Genomic DNA, 19631 nt, shown 5'->3' with positions numbered 1-19631 from the left:
AGGCTTCTGACTGCGACCAGAGAACACAGAGACAGCTCCGAAGAGCTTGTCATCCTAGGGCTAATATTTGGTGCCTTTCCAGCACCACCGCCCTCGCAGCATGCCGACGTGCTGCAAAGTGAATACATCGATTTTCCTTTTCGAAGCAAGCAGCAGCCTAACTTGGATCGCTGTGTGGAGTGGTTGGCAAAGCAACCTCGCCCCAGGTTTCAAAATTTGTACAGGCAGAACAAGGTTGGGAAAGTCCAGTTTCAGGAATTTTCCCCCCCTTTCCACCCCCTGCTGCTCCCAGAGCTTTGGGGATGTGCCTAGACCCACCATTGCTGTCATCCCAGCCAAAAACAAGCAGAACAAACCCTGGCCGGCGGCCAGCTGTCTCACTTATAGCTACCTCCCCCTCGCTTGCTTTTTACAATACAGGATCTTCCTTTCTCAGCTCGTCTAAATTGTAGCGCAGTGAAACCTCAGCCAGACTCTCCACCAAGCCCAGGACAGCATGTCTGGTAGCCAATACGTAGACTCAGAGGTAGGATTTTCCTTGGGATCCTTTCAAAAGTCAGTTTCAGTTCAGATACTTCCCGTTCCTGCTTCCTCCTGCCTCCAAGTACCTGCTTCAGCTATCGCTGGCTTGGCTTCTCCGGGCATTCTTGGCACTTTTCTTTACTGATCTTGCTCTTGACCGTCCGTAACCCCTTCCAGCAAAGGAGATAGGCTGGGTGCTTGGGAGGGGTGATTAGAGATAAGGATAGCGATCGGGGGTTATTTGTCCATGTTGCTGGCTCTCCGAGGACACCCGATTATTATTCGGCACCTTTGGGGAAGTTCCTCTCCCCATCCAGAGCCGATCGCTTTCCCTCCGTCCGGCTCTTTAGCTGGTATTTGTAAACGTCTCTGTAGGGAACCGCGTCGCTCCGCAAAGCGAACGCGTCAGGTGAAGCGCTGACAGCTTGTTTCGTGGGCTGTTAATGAAGCAGCGCGGTGTTTTCCAGCCAGCACTAGTGACCTGTTGCACAAGGAGCAAAGGGCCCCACCTGAGCAGGCCGCTCGGCCCGCCGCAGCCCTGTGGGGAAGGGGTGTGCGCTGCCCCGGCAGCGGCTCCTTGGCGGCCCTGGGGAGGAGTATCTGACAGGGGCTCAGGTGCGATGCAACGTGGGACTCGCCCCAGGGGGCTGCGGGATGAGCTCAGGGACTCGGAGCTGCAGTGGGCTGGGCTGGAGATGGGAGCCCAGTGAGGGACCCGGCGCAGAGCCCCAGGTTGGAGATCGGCCTGAGACGGGGGGACAGACCTGAGATCCCGGGCTAGGGACTGAGGCAGGCCCCGGGGGCTGGGCATGGCCCGGCTCAGAGAGCTGGCGCTGCCGGGATGGGGGGGGCGGGGGCTGGGGCATGGAGCGGGCGCGGATGCAGCGGGGCCGGGCACATTGGCCTCAGGGGCGAGGGCGCGGCGGGCGGGCGGGGCGGGCTGGGCGCCGGCTGCCGGCACGCGCTGGCAGGGGACCCCTGGCGGTGGGAGTCGGTGCTCTGCGAGCGAGCGAGCGAGGGGTGGGGTGTGGGCAGCTTTTATCGGTTTAAAAAGCCAGCCGGGGGGCAGGCTCGGCGCTGAAGGGTCCCCGGCTCCGCGCACGCTGCAGCCCCGCCGCTGGAGGAGCTCGTGACACTCCCCGCCGCCGCCCAGCCCCGGGGAGTGCCTCATCTCTGCCGTCCCGTCCCGTGCCGTCCCCAGGGGCTGCTGTACACCGCGCCCGTCCGGGAGCAAGGGAACATCTACAAACCCCACAACAAGAGCATGGCCGAGGAGCTGAACGAGAAGACGATGCACGACGTGCACACCAAGGAGATCGACCTGGTCAGCCGGGACCCCAAGCGGCTCAACGACGACGTGGTCAAGGTAAGGATGAAAAGGCAGGAAACGCCGGAGATCCGGGGCTGGGGGCAGAGAAGCTGGGGCCGTTTCGTTGTTATGGGGGATTGATTGATTGATTTTGCGACAGCAGCGCCGAGTGCCGGGGGCAGGGTGTTTGCAGAGGTGCCAGGGACGGAACTGATACATTGGTGACAGTTCATTGCTTCCCTTCTCTCCACCACCTGCTGTCCCGGCGGGGGCACTCTAGTGCATCGGCTTAAATAGCCTCCTGTCAGTCAGTACGTTACTTGTGGCCATTTGGGCTAGCTGGGGAGCTTGCAGCTGGTGGGAGCGCAACAGACTGGGGGCGGGGGGGCACCCGCTAAGTGAATGAACCCGCGCTCCGTGTTCCCTAGCAATGGAACCTGTTGCGAGAACGCAGGGGAAGCAGGGCGTTCAGCACCATCCGCACCGCCTGCTGCCCAGCCAGCGTGTTTTCTGGGCAGCTCTAAACGGTAACCAACTAGCTACTCTAGCTTTCGAGCCAGTAGTGCAAGCTGAACAAAATGCAGCTATAACTGGAGTCGGGGGAGGAATGCCCCATTACAGAACTCACGGGCTGAGTGAACTGTCCTTCTGTTGCAGTCAAACTAGCTGCAAATGCTTGTTGGTAGTGGGTTGTGGTGTGGTGGGGGTGAGACATGGAACGAACATTACCATATTTAACCCAGGAAGGGAGATTTTACTGGCCAGCAATGATTCCTATAAATACCTTATAAAGGAATGGCCAAAAAAGAAGGGGGGCCAAAAATCAGGTGGAACTCAGATTACACTGTTAAGGATTTCTCTACACTGCTTGCCTGTGGAACAACTTTTCCCTGATCCAGATGCACACAGCTCACTTCTCCTAAGCCAATTGTTTGCAAAACTGTAGCTCCTGGTTATTTTTTTTCTGCAGTACTGAAATGATAAAAACAGGCAATAAACAAGCAAAAACTCAGTGTGACTGTGCCTGAACCTCTGGTCAGATTTTTAATTCCAATTTTGATCATTTCAGCAAATCTGGGACAATGGACATTGTTGCCTGGGCCCATCTGGGTCAGAGAAACCCTGGAGTTGATCCCTCATTAGCAGAGGAATGTCCTTCAAGTTTGTTGGAATCTGGGGAAACAGCAGATATCCACTCAATGCTAACCTGTTTCAGATCCAGAGTCATATAGTGCAATCCTAGTTCATCCTGCCTCTAGGATGGGAGGTAAAGCCTGTATATTCAGGTACTTTCAAGGAAACATTTCATTCTCTCTGTATCAGAAGAATTTCACTTTTGTTGATTTTCAAGACAGGTTGGTGAAATGATTTAGACCTCTAGGGCCGCTAATCCGGAAAGGTACAGAGCGCTCTTAAATCTCCCTGACTGCAACAACATTTGAAGGCACTCATCACAGCAGAGGCTCTCTGCCTTGCTGGATCAAGCCCTAAAAGTTTTTGCAGGCAGATGGTATGCTCATAGAGCTATTTCCATAACTTTGCCTTTACAATCTAGAAACAAAAGAAGTTGAATTCTGTACACACTGAAAAATGGTCTACAAAAGATACAGAATGGTGCAAATCTTAATTTACAAGCTAACTTGTTTTTATAAACTGAGAATTTTGTTTTCCTTTTGGTTGTGGAAGAGGCACTGTAGAGGGAGAGCTATGTGAGAGTTCAGAGAGGAGCATGCTAGTGCTCATGTAACTCACATACCTCCAGGGTGTGGTGTTTTAGCCCATCTAGTGGCACCCAGCCCACTTAGAGAGAGCGATTAATGAGTCTGTTCTACAGCCTTAGCTAAGGACCACATGACTTTTAGCTGATGTAGTAGAGGCTCATGCATTTAGCTCCAGAGGTCCCCAGGTTTGATGCTGCCCACCAATGACCAGGGACTGTCGGTGTTACACTCACTATGTGATGCAGCAGTGGTAGTAGAAGTCCCCTGCAACTAAACCTTCTGAGTATGAGTCATAGCCCCCAGGCAGGCTGGAATCTGGATATCCACAGTACAGAACTAAACAGAGAAAGAAAAATCCTACTGGGAAAAGAAGCAGATCGCTGATGGGGGGGGGGGGGAAATACATAGCTGTCTTAAAGGAAACTGAAATTTACAAAGCACATCCCTTCCACCCACCCACAGGGACAAGCCCTGCGGATGGTTGTTTGTTACTCCCAGTGACCCAAAATAAAGTTAGAACAGGGCCGCCCAGAGAATTCAGTGGGCCTGGGGCAAAGAAATTTTGGGGGCCCCTTCTATAAAAAAATTGCAATACTATATTCTCCTGAGGGCCCTTGTGGGGCCCACGGCAAATTGCCCCACTTGCTCCCCCCCACGGGTGACCCTGGGAAAAATAAACCTTCCGCATTTCGGCACAAACCCAGTTTTGAGAAAACTTCTTTACAAGGTATCACTGGTTCTCAGCATCAGCTAGTGCTAAAAGGCACTAAAGCTCATTAAAAGGATTGGACAAATATTTTCCATCAAAAATTTTTCTGGATCGAAAACTAGGGGTTTTTAAAAGGCAGAAAAAAATCACGGACAATGTCTGCTTTCCTTCAAAATTTGTTGTTTTTTTTAATTGAAAAGCTGAAATTAGTCTGCCAAAACCTGAACATGGTTTGAGGTTTCAGAAGTGTGTGGCCAAATATTTGCTACTTGCTGTGTTTGTTTAAAGAAACAATAAAAAAATTCTGCTTAAAAAAAAATCCAAAACTTTTGAACCACCTCAGTTTGTAACCAAACACCTGAGCCCATCCAGGCAGAGATTTTTCCAGGTTTCTGATACTCTGCTGGCTTCCTTGACTCGTATCTGTCTCCATAACTTTGGGTTCATTTAGGTTAGAACATAAGAACAGCCATACTGGGTCAAACCAAAGGCCATCCTGCCCAGTATCCTGTCTACTGATGGCGAATGCCAAGTGCCCCAGAGGGAGTGAACATATCAGGTAATGATCAAGTAATCTCGTTCCTGCCATCCATCTCCACTTTCTGAGAAAAAGAGGCTAGGGACACCATTCCTTACCCATCCTGGCTAATAGCCATTAATGGACTAAATCTCCATGCATTTACCTGTTTCCTAGAGACTGGCTCCATGTGGTCCCTCACAAACTGGAGACGGTTACTGTGGGTTTGTCTTTAGTATAGCTTATGTACATACTCCACGAACTGAGCATTTGAGCTTGTTCCAGAATCTGGGATGAGCCTATGTTGTCAAAACTGAAATGCTCAAAATAGCACATGCATGTGAATGGACACAGGGTGCTAAAATTAAATTAATCCAGGGGTTCTCAAACTGGAGGTCAGGACCCCTCAGGGGGTCACAAGGTTATTACTGGGGGTCGTGAGCTGTCAGCCTCCACCTCAAACCCTGCTTTGCCTCCAGCATTTATAATAGTGTTAAATATATAAAAAAAAGGTGGGGGATCACACTCAGAGGTTTGCTATGTGAAAGGGTCACCATGACAAAAGTTTGAGAACCACTGAATTAACCCCTCTGGAGCCTCAGGGAATGCAGGGGAGGGAGGCCTCCCTTGGTAGTGTTGGGAAGGATATTGCTCTTCTCATGTGATCCCTCCCCCCAGTGGCTAATTTTAAATGAAGCTACCCTCCCCTGACATGAATCTCCCTATGGCACTGAAATTAAATAATGATTATAATTTGGCATTTGAGAAGTGAAAGGGATGGTAGCCCTAATGGAAAAGCTAACAGCTTGGCTCTTCTGCAAGCCTCAAACTGCTGAATGAGCTTTAGGGTAGGGAAGGCTGTGCCTCCCCAAACAGCCTGGCCCTGCCCCCTATCCGACCCCCACCGACTTCCTGCCCCCCCCTCAGAATCCCCAACCCATCCTGCTCCTTGTCCCCTCACCGTCCCCCAGAGACCCACCACCACCACCATGGGACCCCATGCCTGCTCCCTGTCTGCCCCAACTCCTATCCACCACCCCCGCTGAGTCCTGACAGACCCGCCCCCCCGGAATGCCCACAATCCAACCCGCCCCATTCCCTGCCCCCTGACCACTCCCCCAACCTCTGCCCCCTCTCTGTGCCCTGACTGTCCCCAGGACTCCTTGCCCCTTAGCCAACCCCCCTGGCCCCAGCCTCTTACTCCCGGCTCCCTCCTCACCCAGAGCCTCAGTGCCTCGCTGAACAGCTGCAGCGTGTCTCCGGCGGGGCCTGAGCTCCGCCCTGCTCAGAGCCGCGTGGTGAGGGGGCGGGGCTGTGAGCTCCACGCCGAGCGGAGGGAGCTGAGCTCAGCCCGGAGCTCACAGCCCCGCCCCCTCACCACGCGGCTCTGAGCGGGGTGGAGCTCAGGGGCCCCGCCGGAGACACGCTGCAGCGCTGTCTGAGGACGCCGCTTGATGCGCTAAGGCTCCAGCAGAGGGTCGGAGGCGGGAGCCTCAGCTGTTCTCTTGGGGGCCCCTGCGGAGCCTGAGGCCCGGGGCAAATTGCCCCACTTGCCCCCCCTCTGGGCTGCCCTGAGTTAGAAAGTAAGAATTATAGGAATTTTAAAAAATCAAAACCTTTGGTCTCTCTCTGAAACAATCTGGATCCCTCTTATCCACAAATGTGCCACTTGCAAACACCCTAAAAGTCCCCACCAACCAACCAATCAGAAAACTGATATTGCTTTCAAAGTATGCCCATCCCAGTGAGTGAGTGACAGGCAATGTCAGTCTCATATCAAGACAGTGTTCAGATCCCCACTTTCAGTAACGTTTAGAGAGATAAGGTGGGTGAGGTAATACCTTTTTTTGGACCAACTTCTTTTGGTGAGAGAGACAAGCTTTCAAGCTACACAGGGTATCCAACTTTTGTTTTTTTTACTAACAGCAACATTTGCAAAATTCATAGGGCAATTGGAAAAACAACATTTTCCCACCTAGTTACAAAACAGGCAACAATTTATTTTGCTGTTTATTTCACAGATAGGTCCAATTTGCAAACTTTAGATCCAAATTTCCAGGTTCTTTGGCTACTGCTTTTTAAGGGGCAACCAGAAAGTTCATATCTAGATCAGAGCTTTCTGAAAGCTTCTGGAGAGGCAATGTAGTCTCGTGGACAGGACTTGACTGGGTGTCAGGTGATCTGGGTTCTGCTCCTGTCTCAACCACTAGCTGGCTGTGTTGCCTTGAGCAAGAAATTTTGCTTCTATTCCCCCTGCCATTTGTCCATCTCATCTACTTAGCTGTTCAGGGCAGAGAGTGTCTCAGGGCAGCAAATGTGTTTGTACAGTACCTAGCACAATAGGGCTGCAGTCTCAGCTGGGGTCTCTAGGTGCTACCATACAAGTAATAAACCATACAAGTAATATTACAATACAAGTAATACACAAATAGTACAATTTCAGGGATGTAAGGAGTCAGAGTTGTGATTCAGGCCTATCTCTACTTTGTTTAAAATATTTGTGTTTCACCAGATTCAGAACTTTCAGCCTTTTACTCAGCATCCATGCATCTCTTGCCACTGTGCTATGAGAATCAGAGAGTAACATGGGGGCAAGTAAATCAACCATGAAAAGTAAATGATTAGACAGAGAACAAGGAATCCGCTTTTTAAGCAGCTCTTAAAAAGGCCTCAGTGTTGCCTGCACTCAAAAAAAATCTCATAACAAGTTATAAAAATAACCCTAGCTTGTGAGAAGCAGGGGATGTGTTCCCCTGGTGTACATCATGCTGAGCCTGCCACACAGTTCACTGCATTTGCACAGTGTCCTCTGCACCAGATAAATAGGCTGTATGGAGCACAGCGGTAAAGCAAGGTGCTATCAGATAGGTAGGAATCAAGAAAAGGGCATACCCCTGCTCCTGATCTGTACTGACACTGGAGGATTGTAGGAGCTTGACTCTAAAGCTAAAGATATTGGTGACCTCAGCTTCAGTCACACTATGACTTTAAAAGATCTGTGAAATGGAAGCTAAGTGCCATACTAATTCATGAAAAGCTGACTAAATGACCTGATTTATTTTAGCATTGGGGTGTATATTAGAACTCACTGTACCTAAGGCCCTCTCAGTTAAGGCAGCAGGGTGTGGGATTCTATGTGGCAGCAAAACCGCTGGAGGAAAGGAGGAGGCGGCATTGAAACACCTCAGATTTGAGCCTCAGAGCCTAAGGTGATGTCCCCCTTATAAGTACCTTCAATAGTTAGCATTACCCCTGTCCAATCTCTGACTGTGGGGTAGGAGTGGGGGGGAGAAAGAATCTTTCAACATCTGGCATTTCCTCATGCTCACGAAAGGCCACATTCTACAAGATGCCAAGTGCCCCTGACTGGGCAACATAATGCAGTATGAGGTTCTAAATTAACTGCTACGCTCAAATCTCTTCATGTGTGTACAACATTGTGTATTCATGAGGCTGTGTGAGAGAAAAACAACTTGCTTTAAGCAGTGCCATGAGTTGCCTACACCGCACCATTTGGATTGAACTACCGCAAGGGGAATACTGCAAAACTTTTCCAGGGGTATTCTCAGTGTTGTCAATGAATTAGCTTCAGCCATGTGCTCAGCTCTCATGTCAGCTTTCAGCGAACATTCACGTGATCAAATTTTATTGGCATGAATGTTCACGGGACATGAATTTCATAGTTACATGCATGAGTAGTTCCCAAATTGAATTTGAAAACTGACATGCAGAAGTATTGGTGTGCTTCCACACTTGTCAAATCAGGGAAGAGAAACAATACCACATGACTTATTTCATAGACTTTAAGGCCAGAAGGGCCTTTAGGGCCTGCCCAATCCCCACTAACCAATAGAGCTCAACTAGTGTATACTCATACTAAGCTGTTTGATGTCCTTGGAGTTAAAAAATTGCCATAACATTCATAAAATATTTTCAAACAACAAATACATCTAAAAAAACTGCAACATTTGTGGATATTTCATGAGCAGAAAAATATCTGCGACATTTATCAAATATATTTGTTGTTCCAAACTTTTTACTCAGCTCCAAATTGAACATTGTTGTCTCATGTTATTTTTTGAAATAACAGTCCTTTACAAATAAAGCAGTCAGCACCTCTGCAATTTTATTTTTCTTATACACTCAGATACAAGTTTGTAAAGAGGGAGAAAATAAAAGTAATTGCGTTTGCTTGCCACTGAGTGCCAGATTTTCCTGGTTTATTTGCTGCACGGTCTACATTATAAAAAATGACCGCTAATTTTGTGTCCAGCCCCTGGGTACCCACTTGAGAGTCTAATTTATGAGTGCTGAGCACCTTTACCTCCTATTTGAAGTTGTGGGTTCTCAGTGTCTCAGAAAAACATGCCTTGATGTCTCAGGTTGGACACCAAAATTGAGGCACCAAAAACTAGTGGTTCTTTTCAAAATGTAGGCCTTCCCTAGTATCTATATTAAGTTCTTCTTCCATCATGCAGATCTATTACAATTTATTCTAAAGTTACAATTTTTCTGAGAGGATGTTTTTCATCCACTTAGAAAAAAATGGGGTAAAATGCTTAGTTACATGTGTGCAACCCCACTGAAGTCAATGGAATCACATACATGGAGGAGAACCAAATTTGGCTTGTCTTTGTTTATGCTTTCTTTTAAAAACTTAGCTCAATTTGCATAACGAATTTAAAAGTGAGTGTTGGTGCAACATTTTGATATATAGAGATATGAAGATATGCTGGAATCTCATGAGTATGTAAAGATGCTCTGCTTATCAGAATCTAGATCAGCTGAAGCCAGACTTTACATTTCAGCTGAAGCCAGACTTTACATCTACAAGAAGGCACTTTCTGAGGGTTAAAGCCTATACTAATTTCTTCAATCAGAAATCATTTGGGGGTAGAGGTATAGGAAGGAGGGGTAGAGTGTAACCTCAACCTCCTTGTGAGACCCACATAAGTCCAGGCAAAACTGTAGTCCTTAGCACCCAGCGGCAGGACAGAGAATGCTCCCTCTCTGTTTCCTCTGGGATGAAGGGGAGCAAGCTAGAAGATGGGGTAATGGCTCCATCTACCTGACAGTGGAATTGGCTAGCCAGCTGGAAGGTAGTAATGAGTTCTAGCAGCAGGCGTACTGCCTCTGCACCTAGGAGATACTGGGGACATTCTGTAGTACACAGAACAGCCTTACAGCTATATAGCTCATATATCACAATTGGCTCTGAGCTGTACTCTGTGCTTTCTATGCCATGTTCTTCACCTCTGTGAGAGGAGACACAACCGTTAATGTGTGTATCACAATAGTGACCTTTCTCACAAACCCCTAATTGTTCTCATCTGCCTTTTATCATTCCCCCAGGGGCCAATATTCACCTGTGGCTGGCTGAGGTGGGAGGGGTGCGTTCTCCATGAGGACTTTCTCACTCTCTGCACTTCCCAAAATTGTGCCCCACAACACACTCTGATTTTTTTTTCCATCTTAGGGCCAAATTATGGTCCTGAAATCCTCTGGAGTACTGTGGCCTGGGGAATACTTTGAGTGCTCCAGCAGTGGTGGAGGAAGACATTCTGCCTGCATAAGGCATAACGACTTCACTGGTGCTGGGAAAAGCATAGCGATGAGCAGGTTTCTTTGCACCTTTAAATATATGTAGCCTACCCTCCTCCAGCTATTCCTTGTTTCTGACACAAGCTGGGTGGGCTATGTCCAGCCTCCCAGCCCACTCAGCCATGCCACCTCAGCACCAGTACGCACTACCAGCAACGATACAGCTATCTGGTTCCCACTCCTTGGTCATGAGCACAACCAGCCAGATTATGACTGTCCCCTACAAGGGTGTGTTAGATAAGAAATGTCCATTGTACCTTCTGGAAAACCCATGCAAGGCCATCCACAACTTGGTTTTTATTTTGTTTTTAAAAAGCAATGACCACCAACTATTTACTGCCTGAGAGACCCTTCTTTCTGGGAAACATCTCCTGGCTTTACTACAGTTACAAACAACAAGGAGATTTTGCACCTAGTTTAATTTGCAAAAGTGTTTATCATTGTTGCTCAAATACAATTAAGTATTCAGTCCTTCCACTTCAACAGTTTATTCAGCTCGATGCAGTTCAGCTCACTACAGGATCAAACATATTCCAGAAACTTTGATCAGATGTGACCAAACATCACATACATCATTTACACTGGTATCAGGGAGGGCACTACTATTCAGTCTGTACAATGAGCCATGCTGGCCTGGCCCTCCCCCTTTATGTATCTTAAAACAAGACTTGGCAGAATTTGATTTTTTTTAGATATAATTTTGACAGATAATATCAGTGTTTATTTGTAAACATTTTTTCTATTTTTATTTATTAAAAATTTCACGGTTGTGGGAAATTATGTGTGGGGGTGTCAGGCAATAGGATAGGTCAGACAAGAATAATTTAATGACAGTAGACATTGATTTCAAAAAGTTAAAGCTGTATAACCATTAAAGTAGAAACTGTCAACATCACGTCAAAATATACAGAGTAAATATCCTTAAATCAAACTCTCCTAAGTTCTCGCTCAGCATTTTTCTTACTTTGCCTATCTGTACATTTCTGTTTATTATCAATGGAAATATTTTTCATTAGTTTGTGTGTGTGGTGAAATTGACATTTTACTGCCATTTACAGATAAAAATCTAATCCTTCCAAGCCTACTTAAAAACATTTATGACTCCCATCAATGGCTAAAAAGAGAGAGTCAGTGCTGAAGGCAATATTAAGTCAAAATAATCACCTCATCTAATACTTTGCATCTAGGCAGTCAGGCACCTTTGTGTTGAGTGGAGCATGAATACAGAGAGAGATGTCTAGACAGACAGAGCATCTTCCATCTAACGATTGAAAGAATATCTTAGTTCACAAACCTTCTGTGAAGAAAGTCAGTTTTGTCATCCATGTTTTACAGGTGGGAGAGCTAAGGCACAGAAAGATTGTGGCTTGTCCAGAGTCAGTGACAGAGCCAGGAATAGAATCCAGGGGTCAAACTAGATGAAATAAGAGAAAATCCAGAGCTCAGCCAGGACTTTTCTTCCATCAGGAATGGATGAGATTTAATATACAGTCCTTTTCCTTTGTTTCCGCACAGTGCTGACAGTTTCTTAATGTCAAATATTAACTTGCAAGTGTTTATTTGGTTCCTTAATTCTACATAGTCCCAGAAGTTTGGACAAACTTTGCCTACCCATACACTCTGGTGGCCTTGTTAAATGACGCTTCCCTAACTAGTTCTGGATTCAGGGGGTAGGGGACTGATTCACCACTGCAGTACTCTAGTGCTATATCAGGATACATACACTGGTTTGGAACTGGAGTAATGTAGCGAGGGAATCGAGGCAAAGCGCAGCTCTTTCGAAGCATCAGTCTTCCTTTACATGGAAAGCAAGGAAGTATTGGGTACTCTTTTGCTGGACTTGGAAGTTTAATCATCCGTAAGGATTACAGTGGTTAACCAGTAATTGTGTTTATTCTGATCAAAGCCTCTTTTTGAAATATTTTGTTTATATTTAAGCTCTCACCATAATTAAACCCTTATGCATTGGCTTTCTGTTTAACACCAATGAATATGATTCATAACTCAATAGGAAAATGTTTATTTGTTTGCTATGGCGACATAACTAACTATTCAGTACCGATGCTTATTGTATTAGCATTTTTACACTGCCCCAAATTATAGCAGGTGCTTCACAGAAGGCAAATGTTATAGCCAACATAATTTGACAGATTTCATGTAACACATGAACTTTAAAAACACATTGACAAGCTCAAGTTGGAATTATCAGTGGGTAAATGTCATTTTGGGGCAGAATTTCCTGTATGATGCATAGTGTTGAACTCTTTAGCTCACAATTCTTCATTAACAAAACTGGGAGTTCTGTTACATGAACATGTAAGGAGTATGCAATAGAGAGATCTCCACATCAGGTCCCAAAAGAGTATTTTACACTTTGACACTTTTCAAGCAATAAGAAGCAATACGCCATACTAAACTGGCTTGGATGAAGCTATAGAACTAGGAGCGCCTGCTAACTGAAGAAAAAATCCATATCAATTAAGTTAATCCCAGTATTTCTCTGTACCCTCCAATGGCCAGCCTCTTAATAACTTTAAATGGTAGCCCTTTTTATAGGCAGAGGGGGCAATTTCATCTGTCGTGTAACTCTTTGACTTCAAGGGAATTGTATGTGGGATGAGTTTGGTCCGTAGTCTTATGTTTATCTGGCACACATGCTATGTTTTCAGACAAGTGGGAACTGATAAATTCAGCTTCTCAAATAGAAAGCGAGAAGACAGCATCACAGCTTAAGGTGAAAGCATCACATTCCCTATTCAGACTGCTGCTGTGCTCAATTTAAACTGGGATTTTCAAAAGAGCCCAAGGGAGCATCAGTGGGGTTTGGGCACCTACTTCCCGCAGGCTCCTCTGAAATCCCCTGCCCTCACTCCCAACAAATAACAAGACGCACACTCCATTTGCACACCACACACAGTTACTATTTCCTATCGGCCCCATTTCTCTGCTCCCAATTCTTTTATGAGCTCCACACAGACAGATCTCTGTTCCTGTGCAGAGCTCATTGCAGGAGCAAGGCCCTAGACTCACAGTGTCATCTATAGGAATTATAGCAATATTTAAAAATAAATAGTTTAAACACTGTTACTTGAGGATCTGTAATTTAAGGCCTTCCATAAAAAAAAATTCTAACAGAAGAATGCAGAGACACGTATTTTTAAAAGGATCAGAAAAGTTAGACTTTAAACAGCTCTATGCACCTTGTATTAATGCTACCTTCAGTTCTAGGCATGGCAGGTGAAAAACAGGGAGGGGGCACTTGAGGGGAAGAAGAGAGAGAAAATTGTTACATATAATTATGGCAATCAAAGGGAAATTATTTATTTCAGTTGATGTAGTGTGGCTACCCAGTGGAAACTGGGTGTTGGGAAATTATACTTCCTGAAATCAATGGCAGATTTCTCATTGACTTCAGTGTTGCCTGAATTTTACCTCATAACTATATTTTTTCTGAGTAGGAAACATTTTCAGATATCCTTGGTGTAGGTGGTTGAATCAGATGTATCAAATGATGGAGTGTGAAACAAAATAATACAAAAAAAAGTTAAAGTTAGTTGAGAAAAGTTTCAGTATGGGGGAAGTGTAATGACCTAACCTAGCTTTCAGAACACCAGATTCTAGGAAGGGAAACAGCAGCTTTGTTACCTCTATGACAAATTTACTCTGGCAACATCAAAGTAATTTTCCTAGGGAATTGGCTGGTAGGAATACACCACCTGCACAGGACGTATAGCAGTACTTCAGATAGATTCAGATGACTCCTTGGATGGATATTTCATCATATCTCTCAAGCTATATTGAGACAGACCAGGTGAGAACTTGGATAAAGGCCCTCTAAAGAACGCCTAGTTGTTGCAAGAAATTATGTTGGTAAAAGCAGGTGGAATTCTCCCTGCATTCACATGCATAACTTTGCTCTCAAGAGTAGTTACAGTGACTTCAATGGGACCGCTCAACCTATCAAGTTAAGCATGTACTAAGAAGTGTATGCAGGCCTTGGGTTTTACTGAATTAATAACTCCACATAGTGTCAGGGAACAAGATGCTATCTTTTTGGCAGGACATACAATTGGACCTGGGTGAATTAATAGCAAATAATTTATTTGAAATGTTCACAAGCAAATCATAATTTTCTCAGATTTATTCATTATTCAAAATTACTTACTGAATGTATCTGTAGATTGTTTACAAGCAGCCCATTGGAATGATTTGATATTCAAAACTGAATATTTGAACGGTATTGGTCAGTTTTGATTGGTTACTTAGCATATTTCTCTTTGCCGACTGGAGGAGTGTCAACCTTATAATCAGGATTCTTATTTATGAATTCAGCATTTGCTTTCTGTGAATACTCTCAAGTACTCACTGAAGATTCATTATTTCCATGAACATTCTTGCCAGGAAACAAATTTACTAGACTAGTGTAGTGCAAGTGAACACAAAAAGGGAAGGAAACACAATCAAAGCAAACTCACTTACAAGTTTGAGCACATATTTGTGGGATATTTTTATTTATTTATTTGCAGCATTGGGCCAGTTTTATATAAAACCAAGATTCTGACTATTTGAGATCCTCATGTTTCTTTTTTTATGCAAAAGGAAAAGTGTGATCCAGGGGGGACCTGGCTGGCTTCTATGAAGGCAGTGGGCTCTGATGTACTGATTTCAGGGCTGGGAGCCAAAGTGTAATCTTGACTTTTGTACATATTGGTCGTGTGGTCAAAGGCAAGTTACCTCTTTGTCTCATGTGCTGGAAGAGACTCTTGATACATTTCTTCCACCAGATTACAGGTCCAGGTGATTTCCCTGTTTCTGATAAAAATTATACCATCTCTGGATACTGCTAGAGATTCCTAATCTCTAAACGTCCTTGTCAAAGTATGAGGGTCTGTACTTTTGAATAGTAAGATTTTTGCCTTTGTCAAGTACCAGATTGCACCAAATGGCCAGTAGTTAAAAGAGTTAGTAGTGGGAAGCAGGACACCTGAGCATACGCATGCTTTGTGTTTTCAGGGACAAAATATAAACATGTCCCCAGAAATGCAGGTGAATATGTTTGTTTGCCAGATGGTGCTGCCTCCGTCCTTGGTTCTGGTATGACAGCAAGTTTTTGTTTAAAATGGAAAATGAGTGAAAAAAATCCTCAGTTCCTCCTCCTCCCCCCCCCCGCACCCAGGCACTTGCAGGGGAATGTATTACAGGTCAAGGAGCGAGATATCTGTTGGAGTTTCTTGTAATATGAACAGCAGCTCACCATGCCTGTTTCCTTTTCATAAAGGCTTTGAAGCTCTGAAGTGCTATGTATTGTCAGTGCTCCAGTTTATCATAAAATCAAAATCAGTAAAATCACATGATTGCTAGGAGCCCAGGCAAAAGAGGGGAAAAGCAGCTCAATGACACATAACCCTACTCCATCTGCTTCAACCCCAAACCAACCCCATATCCCTCTTCTCCTCTCCTCACATTCTGCAGGGATGACCTAATGTGCTTTTCCAACTTCTCGGTTCCTACGATACATAGGAATAACTGTCAGGAAGGCAGTTGGTTCTGTGTGTGGAATCATGTATTTTGCAAAGGAAGTGGGAATGTTTGAGTCCGGGAAGCATTTAAAAGTTTGGATGCATTTTATCTGCAACTATCGGGAGCTTCTTGCATAACTTTTACCTAGTTCCCAACCACCTAACAATGTTCTCCAGATTTTGTAACAGTGAATTTTCAGTATCCAAAAAGTAAGTGGAAGTACAAATAGCTAAGAACAAAATCCTCTTGACCTCCCATTAACATATTCACCAGTCTGAACCACCTCTGGTAAAATTGCATCTGTCATGGAGCTTCTCTCCCCTCCCAAATGTGACTCATAATGCAGTGCGGGGCTATGGTCTTCTTGGGACTATATGCATCTTTGCTTCAACTGAATTGTTTTTAAAGGAAGTTGAGTACAATGGAAAAAATTAAATGATAAACTGAGCACAATAGGGAAAGATCTTATCTGCTTCCTGCTATATGCTTGTTACTAGTCTTGTAAGGATACCATATAATCTCGCAAAAATAGTGGGTTTTATTTAATGTGAGGAAAAACTTGCCCTAAAACAGCAGAGTTCTGGCATTAAAATCAGCCTCAACATTTCACATTAGACATGTTTTAAAAATATAAATAACCCATTTTATGGCTTATATAGAAATATATTCATGCATGTAAATTGCTCATTAAGCACCTGGCTTTTGATCAGGCCCCACAGCCCAGCAGAGCATTTAAGCCCATGATTTCAGTGGGACCATTAATGTGCTTGAAGTTAAGCACATACTTAAATGCTTTGCTAGACTGAGGGCTTAAGAGTTCAGTCATGAAAGGGGCTGAATGCTTCCATAAGGAGCTGAACATCCTCCCACTGACATCAGTGGAAAACTGAGGGCTTTTAGCACTTCATCATGGTGCTCAGCACCTTGCTCAGTTTCGGTGTGAACTAGCATCAGTGGCGTATGTAAATTGGATCTTTTGTGGACACAAGCAGTAATGCTTCAAAAACATGGCAGTGGTTTTTGGGGGCATGCATAGTTATACCTGCAGAAATGTTGGCCGGATTGAAACCTCTGTGAAAATGTGGCCTTTAGGTATCCTTAGTTATCTTCCTAGCCAACACCACATGGTAAAGTTTGCTTTTCAATGGGTGATGTCTCAAAGATCAAACTTTTAAAAGGAGCAGCAATGTTAGCTGGAGGTTTGGGATTGGAATGTGTAGGAAACGCCCCCTAACTCAGCAGCTTTTGATATATAGCTCACTCTTGCACCCATCTCTATTTTCACTTATAAAGAGTGCACATTTCTTCATTGAGCAGGCTGCTCCTTCGGAACAATAACTCCTATCTCAGACACTAATTAATAGAGGTTTTCTTTAAACAAACCTTGAAAGAGTAGACAAGTTCTTCATATCATTTGCCCCCTTGCAAATAAATCTTTGTTCAAACATACTTCACTCACTGATAAACTAGTTTAATAAACACATCCAGGGCAAATGAAGCTGCAGTATTTCTCTAACAAAAGCTACACGCAATGTAACAGCTGGCTTTACCAAACTGAATAGTAGGAAACAAAGAACCGCTGAGGTCAGGAAATTTATTGTAGACGTAGAACAGAAGTTGGTAATGTTTAAAAATCTTTGGCCTAAACAGAAGGTTATTTTGAGTTATTAGCACCCTTTAATTGGTCAAAGCCCATTTCCTTACCTTGTGTACTTGTCATCATAACATGCCTGTATTTTCATTAGCATTGCAGACATGTCATGGCCATGTCACAATACACCCTAGAGGCTGTAGAATAACAAGTACCCTGGTGTACATGTACTGCAGTGAGGGAGGCCTCTGCCTAAATCTGTGCCTGACTGCCTGGAGCTGCAACAAATTCTTTACAGGCTAACCTACGTTTGGTATATTTGACAAAAGTGGAACCCAAGTAAAGTTTATCTTATCCTCGTGAGCCAGTGAGTTCCTCTACTAAAAGCTATTGGGAAACTTTGCTGTATCTCCCCTGCCCTAATGTCCATATTTCGGGCCACTTCACTCCGATTTTTACATGGCTTGGTTCACTTTGGCTCTCGTTATCAGTCTGATGACACTCACCATCGCAGAGTGTTACTGGACTGATAACCAGAAGGGAAAGCTAAAAGACATGAACATGCTGCAGGAAGAGTGATGTAGTCAGAACAATGGAAATGATAACAGAACCTAGAATTGTTGATAATAAAATGCATAGGTTGCCTAGTGCATATGCTGCTTGTACAGGGTTGATCCCTATGCTACGGGCAGAATCTGCTCCTCACAGGAGGGATCAGGGTGATAGTTATGACTAAGGCTCCATGTTTGTCATGGCAGTCACACAAGTCACAGATTTTGTGACTTTCTGTGACCTCTGTGACTTCTTCAGCAGCCTGTGTGACTGGCCCAGCAACTGCCTGAGCAGCTCAGGCAGCCCTTGGGACAGGCGCACCATCTGTTGCTGTGGCTGTCTCGGGCTCCCCGCATACACACACCCCGCAGCAGGTGTTGGGGGAGCTCAGGACTGGGGATTGGCATGCCAGGTGGTGCTTACCTTGGGGGGGGCTCCCCAGAAGGGCAACAGGAACTCCCCTCCCTCAGCTCCTAGCTCCAAGTGCTGCCTCCGACCGCAGGCACTGCCCCCGCAGTTCCTATTGGCCACGATTCCTAGACAATGGGAGCTGCACAACCCAGCACCCGTGGTGCCTCTCTCCCCTCCCCATGGGCCATGCTCCCCCACGCCCTGAGTACCCACTGCACTCCCCAGGCTGTTCCCCCCAGCACCCGCGGTGGTCCCAGAGCCGCTCCCCTGAGCTGCCCCCCCCAAGTTTTAGTCAGGGGTATATAGTAAAAGTCCTGAACAGATCACGGCTGTGAATTTTTGTTTATTGCCTGTGACCGGTCCATGACTTTTATTAAAAATACCCATGACTGAAATGTAGCTTTAGTTATGACCCACTCCCTGATCCTGTGGGCTGATCTGCACTGGCTGCACTGTGAGTTAGAGCACCCTTGGGGTTGCTCTATGTTATGCCAGCTGGCAAAACTCCTAAGTGAACATATAGCAGCTGAGAATTGGTGGAGCCCTGCTGTGCTCCCTTAATAATAATACTTCCTTCCTCCCACACTTTGCCTGTCTTGTCTATTTAGACCATAACCTGCAATAACTGTCTCATCCTATGTGTTTGTACAGCACTTAACACACTGATGCTCCAGTCTTAGCTGAGGCCGCTAATCACTTATGTAATTTCACTACATTTGGGGCCTTGAGCAGACTGATGTCTATATTTATTAATACTGTACATGACTGAAAGTCCCCTAATTTGACATGCTGCTTATTGGTCTCTTCACTGTCAGGAGTCAGGTTAACATCCCTACTTAATCACTGTGGAGCAGCTTGGGACTTGTGGCCAGTGGAAAAGTGAAATGGGAAGATGTGGCAACGGGACACTGACTACAATTCATATGAGATGGTGTTTTCAGTATTGTGCAGTATAATCTAAAATTGATATAAAAGTTCCCATGTTTGTTAAAGCTAGTCTGGAACAGTAATCCCTCCCTGATCGTTGGTGGCATGAACTAATCATTGTTTAGCCTCTCACAAACATAACGGTTCCTATGTACTTTTAGGACATTTGTGTGTGACTTGAGCAGTGCCACCATGGTATAGCAAGTACCATGACTCCATGACATCATCTTCATCTCTTACACTTAGAACAG

At 45.2% G+C, this 19631-nt stretch overlaps 1 protein-coding gene across 3 annotated transcripts in view; it reads left to right on the top strand.

Moving 5' to 3' along the window:
• The first annotated feature begins 244 nt into the window (after positions 1-244).
• The window catches only part of CAV1 (caveolin 1), a 28469-nt gene continuing 9082 nt past the window's right edge, over positions 245-19631 (top strand). The window contains exons 1-2 of one of the 3 annotated variants that reach the window (XM_045032805.1): positions 245-526; positions 1724-1888. In XM_045032805.1, the coding sequence (XP_044888740.1) occupies positions 497-526; positions 1724-1888 (195 nt within the window). In that variant the 5' untranslated portion in view covers positions 245-496. Of the gene's footprint in view, positions 527-1014; positions 1138-1158; positions 1255-1723; positions 1889-19631 lie in introns of those variants that run through there. The other 2 variants (XM_045032815.1, XM_045032797.1) reach the window with 2 other exon arrangements.

The sequence above is a fragment of the Mauremys mutica genome, chromosome 1 (assembly GCF_020497125.1).
Source record: "Mauremys mutica isolate MM-2020 ecotype Southern chromosome 1, ASM2049712v1, whole genome shotgun sequence".
Lineage (NCBI taxonomy): Eukaryota > Metazoa > Chordata > Testudines > Geoemydidae > Mauremys > Mauremys mutica.
Note: the sequence above shows the minus strand (reverse complement) of the source record. Positions and strands in the feature narration are given on the sequence as shown.